Source organism: Asparagus officinalis, chromosome 8 (genome assembly GCF_001876935.1).
Source record: "Asparagus officinalis chromosome 8, Aspof.V1, whole genome shotgun sequence".
Classification (NCBI taxonomy): Eukaryota; Viridiplantae; Streptophyta; class Magnoliopsida; order Asparagales; family Asparagaceae; genus Asparagus; species Asparagus officinalis.
In genome coordinates, this window is record NC_033801.1 from 96831309 (window position 1) to 96842012 (window position 10704).

At 34.5% G+C, this 10704-nt stretch overlaps 1 protein-coding gene across 1 annotated transcript; it reads right to left on the reverse strand.

Moving 5' to 3' along the window:
• LOC109821574 lies at positions 661 to 3647 on the reverse strand. The gene is made up of 7 exons (XM_020387750.1): positions 3375 to 3647; positions 2118 to 2188; positions 1866 to 2051; positions 1504 to 1668; positions 1293 to 1421; positions 1027 to 1227; positions 661 to 763 (listed from the first exon to the last, which is right to left on the reverse strand). Exons 1-7 carry the CDS (start codon positions 3645 to 3647, stop codon positions 661 to 663), a joined length of 1128 nt encoding a protein of 375 aa, XP_020243339.1.

A 10704-nucleotide genomic window follows, 5' to 3' on the forward strand; every position in this document is an offset into this window, starting at 1 on the left:
AAGATGGTTCTATTGTTTATGCCTATTATTCTATTTCTTCCCCTCCTCTTCGTGGTAATTGGTGGCAAAATCTGGATTTTATCCCTAGGCATACTCCGCTTCTCATAATCTAGTATGGGATATAATATTTCATCTTATGGGATATAATATTTCATCCCCGGGCATACTCCGCTTCTCATAATCTGGTATGAGATATAATATTTCATCTTAGCTCTTCTTAAACGCTTCTACGGACATGAACCTGTCATAATATTGATATACCTCTCTTTTCATATAAATGATGACTGCACAAGCATGCACACAAGGAATACGAGTTACGTCCCCTCTCTTTTCATATAAATGATGACTGCACAAGCATGCACACAAGGAATACGAGTTACGTCCCAAGCACGACAAGTGCATGTCCTCTTCGATGACTGCACAAGCATGCACACAAGGAATACGAGTTACGTCCCAAGCACGACAAGTGCATGTCCTCTTCACCAAATCAACATGAGTGGTTCTATGTGATTGCGCTTCGAATATATCACCTCTACATTGCTTAATCTCTAAAGTAGACCCCTTTTCCATATGTTCTCTAACAATCTCCTCAGCTTTAGGACAAAGATAGCTTGTCCACTTATCAGCCATTATGCGTCTGTTGTTCATGTGAGTCATAATTTATTTGTGGATATGCTCCACCATTTGCAAGATACGAGACAATCGAGCATCACGTATCCAGCTGTTAAAGGATTCTGTAACATTAGAGGTTATATGACCATATCTGTAAACATCAAGATAATAAAAAGTATGGTCAGCACCAAATATATATAATAAGATTAACACGTAGCCACAAAACTTAACCTTTAGTAAGGTAAAGTTAACATAACCACATGAAAGTTAACATATATTGGTAAACGCTAACATATATCAGCGATAGTTAACCTACAAAAGGGAATATTCACATACAAGCCATATAGTTAACATATATCAATGATAGTTAACCTACAAAAGGGAAAAGTCACTCAGAATGATTGAGTGCAGTACCTAATGCCAGGGAAGAATGCATTTGCCCAATGCTCTAGTGAGTAGTTAATTGTAATCTCATATGCAGCTGGAGACATCTCATATATATCCTTCATGTAGTCGTTCCATTCTGCAACAGTGTATTTATAGCAAGCTGATTGGAGCAAATTCCCCAAAACTTGTGTGTCCTTTGCCTTCATCCGTAAAGACTTTAGCTTTGATCTAAAATATTCAACCAGGTGCAGAACACATCTTGAGTGAATTGCTTTAGGGAAATATTCTCTCACCGGTTCTCGGATCCCCTTGTCGGCATCAGAAATAATAACCAATTGATATGGAGGATTGTATGGGTCTGGCCTTTCATACAGTATGGACCACAAGCCTTGAAGGAACCATCTCTAATTATCAACATTTTCCTAGTCACATATGCAATACGCAAGTGGAAATATCCATTGGTCTCCGTCATATGCTATGGCGCTCAGGAGCATGCCTTTGTACCTATCTTTCAAAAAGGTCCCATCCAAAAATAATAGAGGTCTACACCCATTTAAGAAACCAACGATGCAAGCAGCATAACATATAAACAGTCTTCTGAACCTTCCTTCATTCTGGTCAATGCAAATGTAGCTTCCTGGATTCGTTTCCTTCACCTTTTGCTCATACCTGTATCACAATGAGACCACATTTCAAATTCATATAATACAATGGAACATAAGGGTGATAGATGAAATATATATTAATGAAAGTTAACATGAAGCATCTAAGGGAAATATATTGCACGATAAATTAACTACTAACATTATGGGTGGAGCGACCACGATCAAAATTTATACATTTAAACAGATAACTGTAAAATTTACCATCTTAATTGATTGTAAGACTCATAACTATCACCGTACATAGCCTCTTGCGCTCTTTCTTTGCCCCACCATATCTTACTGTATTCAAGTCTCAATCCATATTGAGTGAGGAAGTCCTTTTGCACATCTTTTGGGTGAATTTTAGGTCGAACCTTTAAGATAGGTCGCAATTGGGCTGCTATGAATCTGCGAGATGCCCGTGATTGGCCTGACAAGTTAGTATGTTGTCCACAACTGTGTTAATTCACAAACCTTTTGGTTTCAATTCCTTTTTCATTTTTAACAGGAGATGCAAACAGCATCCAAGGGCATCCATATGTATCCTTATATTGACAAATAACACAGATACGTTTAGGTTCATTCTTTACAAATTCATAGTCAAACTTTTTCGCCATAAAATAGTATTACAAAACTAGTCTCAAATCATTTACAGTTTTAAATTGTTAGTCCTTTTCAGTTAATGATGTGTGCCACCATTGAGGAATGCTCAAAGTGTTATTAAGAATATCATCAGCTCTTATTACAATCTCACAAGACAGACAATCATTTTGGATTCTCTCTGAATTGGAAGCAGTTCCTCGAGGAGGAGGATGATAATATTCTTCATTCAAAGAGGCATCATTGCTACACAAATTAATCAACCAGTGAGATATCATGTACACTATAATATAACATTGTCTTCTGATATTTTAAATTAACCATTTTCCATATAAATTATAAAAGAGCAGTGGAAATTAACAGACAATGTATAATTAACTCATTACGATGAAAGTTAACATGATCACACGAAAGTTAACATGTTCACGTGAAGGATAACATATATTAACTCATTACGATGAAAGTTAACATGATCACACGAAAGTTAACATGTTCACGTGAAGGATAACATATCTCGTCGAAACTTAAACATGATCACACGAAAGTTAACATGTTCACGTGAAGGATAACATATCTCGTCGAAACTTAACATGAAAGACGAAGAGTTAACTATAACCATCAAAGATGACAACTATGTTTTTCGACTGCGCATCGAAACTTGAAATAACATTTTTTACACACAACCCCAGTTTTTACCAGAGTTCATTGTTTACATATAAATCAGTAATAACTTTGTGCTTTCTTTAAGAAGTAGGATACTCCATGTTATAAAAAACTTTCATTTGAATCTCCGTACAACAAGTGTAAATATTGTGATACTACATGCACTTCAAAGAGGAAGAATATAACATTAACGCCCAAGGACACCGTGCACATTAAGTATTTGGTGGCCGTTGGGGGTTGTTGACAGTTATGCGGATAATTATGAGGTGAAATTGATGGGATTTAAAGTGCATAAGGGGTTTTGGAAAGATGAAGGAAAAAAACACTTAAATTGTTCCAACATAACCTTAAAACCTGAAATGGCTGTGCTCACATCACACAAAGCCCAATGTTATAAAGAGTTCATTAATTACTTACATTTCACTAATAACTTTCTGTTTTTTAAGAACTGGAACACTCTATATTAACAATAGTATTAACAACAGCTTGCATGTGAATCTCCGTACAACCAACATTTCGATTGTACTCCAACATGTACTTCAAGTCATCTTCATTATCAACTGAAAAACTTAGGTTAGGGTGCCTTTTAGATTTATATATCAAGGATAAAGCTTCTTCAGGTACATTCAGTCTTTCAGCCACATCAAATTTCAGTTCATAAAACCTTATTATCGAGCATAGCTTCAAGAATATGGCCTTCTCGCCTAAAGACACCATACAAATCAAGTCATTGGCGGCCATTGGGGATGATTGAGAGTTATGGAGACAGTTATGAGGAGTAATTGAGGGGATTTAAAGCTCATAAGTGTTGTTGAAAGTTGAAGAAAAAACCCTAACTTCATAAATTGGAGAGTGAGAGTTAAAATTAGACAATTTATTACCCATGATGGAGAAGCGGAGCAGTAATGAAGGGAACCTACCCCCCCCCCCCCCCCCCCCCCGCTTTTCGTCGTCTCCTCGCCTTAACTGCGATGGGAGAGATCAGTGATCATTTAATGCCTTGTAGCCGGTTTCCTGTGAGAGAGAAGAAGACATTTATGGGAGATTTGTCAAAATACGCAGTGTGTATGTATAAAAGAGGGCTAAAGGGGCTGAGCCACACAACAAACACTATTTTGGGGCTTAAGCCCAAGGGGATTAATTGGTGGGGCTGGGCCACTTCAAGGTCTCCATTTTGGGGCCTAGACACAATTTTCCCTTTTAGTTTCTTTAAATAACCTTGTTTCAAGTTGAATTTTTTTTTTCAACTTTTTAATTAAGTTATCGATAGTCTTTTAGTTTTAATTGTAACTTTTCTAGTCATACGAACTTCTTATGTTCTGTTTTTAAAATTTTAATTTCACAAAATTTTGGAAAGTATTCAACTTTTTTGCATTTCAAAGAAATCTTACTCATATATATTATTTTGAATTTTTATATTTTATAGGATATTATATAATTTTATTTTGATTTTAACTTTAAAACTTTTTATATGTTTTTTGGGAATTTTTTAGTTTTTTAATATTTAAATATTATTTAGTTTATTTTGAATTTCCAGAGCTTTTTCTAATCTCAGACTTATGATTATTTTATAGCTTATTCTCTTTTTTTCCAAGTTTTTTATTTTTATCCTTTAGAGATTTTTTAGTGTAATTTTTATATTTTAAAATTGCTAATATCTAAGAGGCTTTGCAACTAACCAAACATTTGATGTGAAGGATATCAAAACATTAAATATGGTTTATTTCTTGCAACCAAATATTGCATGTATCATTTCTTCCATGCATCATTCCATACAATTACATTTGCTTTAGTCGTCTTTTAATGTTTGACAATGCTTCTTTCTTATTTTAGTTCTCTGCATTAAAAGTCATTCTCCCTTTTATATATCCTCTTTGAGAAAGAGAAAAAGGATAGGAAATTTTTAACCACAACCTGCATATTGCATGGGGTTGCTATCTATCATTCTATCTGCTTTGATGGTTTTTCTTTTCTTTTTTTTAATTTTTAGAGGACACATTTTTATAAAATTGAATATAAATAAAAAAATTTGACCTCTCTAGTATACAATCAAACACTTTCATATGGTGAAATTTATTTCTTTCACACAAAGACATAAATCTACTCAGCATTGATAACCAATACCTTAGCTGAAACCTTAGCTTTAGAAAGTGTGATACAAAACACACCATCCTTAACCTCAGCCTTAATTTTCTCAAACTTGACATTTTAGGCAAAGTATCCTACTATTGCATCGGGGTCCTCTCCAATTAGGTGATAATTGGGGAGGCTCCAATTACTTTAATCTTTAATGTTCCTTCTAATTTAAATGCAAAGGATTATGCCACCTACGATTTCCACTATCTTATAGTGGTTTTCAAAGTACCATTACATCTTACATAGACCATTTTTATTTATGATAAAATAGGAACTTCTAAATAGATATTGAACGAGATGTATTATAAATTTCTAAATTTATTTGAGGATTGATTGGTGAGTTAAAATATGAACGAGTGAAAAATATTAAATTAAAGATATAGAGAACGATTAAATGCATATAACACTAATATACTTGATATATAATAAACAACTCCATCAAATGATCGGTTCTATGGGCCTGCTTGGTTGGCCTCTTTTTCGCTTGAAAGCTACTCAAGACGTCAGACCACAATAACTTTCAAGTATTACTTGTTTGTTTGGTTAAATTGGAGACTGATGTGCCATTAACAAATTTTAATATACTTTTTTTTGAAAAGATAGGTAGGGTAACCTAATCAGCCAAGTCCTCAATAATACTCTGTCTCAAAAACAAAGGGATAGAAATAGACCAAAAATAAGAGGATAAACAGTCAACCGACTTAGCTAGGGAATGAGCAACATCATTACCAGTGCACCTTACATAAGAAACTTTAGAGCAGCCAGTAATAGTCAGACCAACACGAACTTCATCTGCAATAGGAGAGTCCACCAAGAAGATAACCTTTAGAGAGTCAATTTTCACCACTAAAATCCTCTAGTTCATACACCGAACAAAGCGAATAGCTTCCAGTACAACCAACAGCTCCGCATGATCCACAGACATAGGACCCCTAATCCCCATAGAGTAGCAACCAATTACATGTCCATGGTGATCCCGCATAACACCTCCCAAACCAATAATACCTCCTTCTAGAGGAACAATAACATTTTTGTTGAGCTTCAGCAAACCAGGAGTAGGGGGATACCAAGCAAAAGGGCATTTGGAAGGGGTGATAATGTCACGAGAGAGACCTATAAATCTATCTCCTTCCTCCACAAAATAGAGAATCCGAGTCACCAAGACTGAGGCCTCTCTAACACCACTACCATGAGAGTGCATATTCCTTTCCCCCATATAAACCACATGGGTTATGAAAGCCAAAGCCAGAGAGTCCCCAGGGCAAACAGAGGTGAGATGGAAAAAGAATCACCACATGACATGCCTCTAAAACCATTAATCACTTCCCAAAGATCTAAGGACTCCCACGCTAAACGAGCAAAGGAGCAGACGATGAAGATATAAAGAGCGGTCTCAAAGGTAGCAACACAAAGACGGTAACTAGGTGGCATAGAGATCCCCCTGCGAGATAAACCATCTGAGGTGGGGAGAACATTATAGAACAGATGCTAAAGGAACACTCTAATCTTCGATGAGATCTCCGCATGCCAGATCAAGGACCACCACTTTGCTACCCTAGAATCCGAGGTGGAAGCAGTATCAGGTATAGTGTGGTGAAAAAGTCAGTATCCACTCTTGACTGTGTAGCACCCTTCTCCTCATAATGCTAAATGAGTTTGTCAGGGACATGAGAAGGCGGCAGTGAGATAAATGAAATGTCCTCCCAATCTACCTGCCAAAAGGAGGTAGCAATCAGCTTATGATTCCATGTACCCGAAGCAGAGATCAACTCAGCCACTCTTATAGAAGGGTTGATCGGAGAAGTGATTGGCCTGAAAGAAAAGTCCTTGGGATCCATAGGTCAACACTGATAGAGACACTCTGGCCATCACCTATCCTCCATCTCAGACCTCGAGCGAGGAGCTCTCTCCCCCCAAATAATGCTTCGCCATAAATAAGAGCAGCAAGGGCCGACACCAGCTAAAAGGAAGTCCGAGTCCCTAAAATACTTCTCCTTCAAAACCCTACTAGCCAGAGAAGAAGGATCCTAAATGATTCTCCATGCTTGCTTAGCCACCAATGCCTGATTAAACATCTGTAGATCTCTAAAGCCTAGACCACCCTCTGATTTTGCACAACACACCTTCTGTCACCTAATCCAGTGAATCTTTCTCTCACCAGAAGTTGATCCCCACCAGAATCTCATAATTGTTGAATATCATATCTCCATGATAGTGTTTTGATGATAACAATTTATACAGTGTGTGCACTAATTTTTATATGCAGATTTTAATATCAGAATATGTACAAGTGCAAGTTGATTTCAAGGCATTTTGAAGTGAAGAAAATAAAGAACAAAAGAGATAATGTATTTTACATTTTCTTTACTTAGAATAATTGTACAAGCCTTGATCACACACACACACACACACACAATTTTAGAACACACTAACACAGGCTTAGTGTGTTGGTTAACTATAGAAATCCCCTATGTTAACCATTAGAATTATAGTTAAAACTTGATTATAAAAACTCCTTATAGCAGAATTTTTGCTCTTAGTAGTCGACTAATTAGAATAGTAGTCGACTACTCATGTATAAAACTCAAATACATGTTTCTTTTAATTTACAGTATAGTCGACTAATAATGATTATAGTCGACTACTCAGGTGTTTGACAGAAACATAAGTTTCTGTTATTTTACAGTATAGTTGACTAATGTCAATAGTAGTTGACTACTGAACTCAAATTTCATTTTATCAGTTTCTGTCAAAATACGGTGTAGTCGACTAATGGGCTTTGTAGTCGACTACTGAGAAAATTTTTCGAAAACACAGAGTCTGTTTGAACCCAGTGTAGTCGACTAATGTCAACAGTAGTCGACTACAGATACAGTTTTTCCAGTTTTTAAAGTTTGAATATCTGACAGTTTATAGCCGTTTTTAAATATTTTTAAAGTTTAAAAAATTGTCTTTTCAAGGGCTATAAATAGGTTATTTGTTCAGAAAAATTACAGAGACTTACATACCCATAAGCTTTGATCTTTGTGCAATTTTTCAAGTGAAATACATTCAGATTTTGTGAAAAAGAGAAGTTTCTGAAATTGCCTCTAGACATTCATCAAATACCTATCATTTAGGACAGAGGTTTAAAAGAATCCTAAGCCACTGCTGCACTTCACTACACATTCAAGGCTTATAGGATCAATTGTGTTCTTTTTTCAACAAGGATTTCTCTCGGGTTTGAGAGGGTTGATCTCTTGGTTCAGAGATTGGGTGGCAATTGGCATAGTCTTGTCAATTGGTGTTGTAATTTGCATGGTCTTATAAATTGGTCAGGTTTGCTTTTGATTTTGTAAGTTTATTCAAAATCATAGTAGAAATCTCAAGCGGGATTTGCTTGGGGACTAGATGTACACCGGGGAGGTGGAACCAGTATACATGCTTGTGTTTGTAATGTTCATTTTCTAATATTGTCATTCTTTATTTGCAATTTATAATCTACTTTGCAAACTCACCCTCTAGTGCTTAAGTGTAAAGCTTCCGCAGATTTTTATAAGAACGCACTCTATTCTTAAGGGTCACGATCCTAACTTGGTATACATAAGAAAAATCAGACCCTACATTTGGTATCAGAGCAAGGTGAAAGATGGCATCATCAAATACATCACAATTCAAGGAAGCTCACTCTACAAATTGTCCTCCAATGTTCGATGGTTTGAACTACAACTATTGGAAGTGCCGAATGGAGATTTACCTTCAATCAATTGGCTACGAACTTTGGAATGTCGTGGAAACGAAATATGAGAAGCCAACCACTCCTTTCGCGGAATGGACTACATCTCAAAGGAACAATGCAAATTTGGATTCTAAAGCAATGAATGCCTTATTTTGTGCACTTGACAAGAATGAGTTCAATAGGGTGTCAACGGCCACATCCGCATATGATATTTGGCACACACTCGAGGTAACTCATGAAGGTATAAATAAAGTTAAAGAATCTAAAATTTCTGTTCTTGTGCACAGATTTGAATTATTCAAGATGAAGGAAAATAAGACTATTGGAGAAATGTTCACAAGATTCACCGACATCACAAATTCTCTCATTGGTCTTGGAAAAACATATACTCAAGTGGAGATGGTAAGAAAGATACTTCGTTCACTTACTCCACAATGGGAAAAGAAAGTTACCGCAATTGAAGAAGCCAATGATTTGTCAATTCTTACAGTTGAAAATCTTATTGGTAATCTTATGGCATATGAAGTTCAAATTGAAGATAGAAAGAATGATGAAGAATCAAAGAACAAGAAAGTTCTTGCATTCAATACTACTTTCGATAAAGAAGATTCAGATGATGAAGATGAAGAAATGGGCATGTTTGCACGAAAATTTCGAAAATTTATAAAACGAGGTAATTTTAAATCTAAGGAAAAGGAAAGTGCTCACATGTGTTTTATGGCACAAGATGAAGTAAGTGACAATGAAGAACTTTTAGATGCTGTCAATGAATTATATAAAACTTTTGTGAAATTAACGGCTTTACATAATTTTCTTAAAGGTGAAAATAAAAGATTACTTGAAGAAATATCTGATTTAAATTCCTCTACTTTTTTTAATTCTCAAATAATTGAATTAAAAGAAGAAATTTTTTCTTTACTTAAAGAAAATGAATGTTTATCTAATGAGAATAATTATTTAAAATCAGAATGTAATGAAATGAATGTTTATCTAATGAGAATAATTATTTAAAATCAGAATGTAATGATTTAAATATTCGAATTAATAGTTTAGATAAAGATATTTCTTCTTTTAAATCAAGATATGAGGATATATGTTTAAATGTAAGCAAATTTAATAAAGGTAAAGAAAATCTTAATAATATTCTTTCTTTTCAAAGAGAATCACAAAAGACAAAAGGATTAGGTTTTCAAATTAATAAAAACAAATCAAAGAATACAATATTTGTAAAACCTTCTTGTGATTTGCATGATTATAAATCTGAAAATTTGTGTAAAAAGAAATCAAAATTCTTTTCTATTTGGGTTCCAAAAGAATTATCTTCTTTACATAAGAATTTTTATATTTTTGATTTTATTAAAAATATTTGTTTATCACCTAACTATTTAGGCAAATCAAACTCTTCATGGGTTTGGTTTCCTAAAGGCTAATTTAAAGGACCCAACATAGTATGGGTACCAAAATGTAAATGTTTATTATTTCAGGTATCCAAAAAAGATAGGTGGATTTTGGATAGTGGTTGCTCCAAACATATGACTGGAAACATATAATTGTTATCATCATTTCAAAATAAGGATGGTGGTACCGTTACTTTTGGAGATAACAATAAAGAAAAAGTCATCGGTATTGGATCCGTCAGTAATCCAAACAAACCTATCATTGATAATGTTCTATTAGTTGATGGTCTTAAACATAATTTACTAAGTATTAGTCAACTTTGTGATAAAGGTTTTAAAATTGTTTTTGAAAAAGAATCATGCTTAATTTATGATATTGATTTAATAACTATTATTTTTAAAGGTCATAGAAAGAATACCATATATGTTTTATCTATGAAAAATATTTCAAATGAACATTGTCTTATTGCATCATCTAATGATTCTATTTTATGGCATAAACGTTTTGGACATGTTAACTTTAAACATATGTCTAAGATTTCTAAAA

What these genes read in the sequence shown, in the direction of transcription:
- LOC109821574 (XM_020387750.1), bottom strand. Translation starts at nt 3,647, where the DNA reads ATGGCCGCCAATGACTTGATTTGTATGGTGTCTTTAGGCGAGAAGGCC. An exon ending in GGGACCTTTTTGAAAGATAG is followed by an intron (nt 1,422 to 1,503) that starts GTACAAAGGCAT and finishes ATATGTGACTAG; the next exon opens with GAAAATGTTGATAATTAGAG. An exon ending in ACAAGGGGATCCGAGAACCG is followed by an intron (nt 1,228 to 1,292) that starts GTGAGAGAATAT and finishes TGAATATTTTAG; the next exon opens with ATCAAAGCTAAAGTCTTTAC.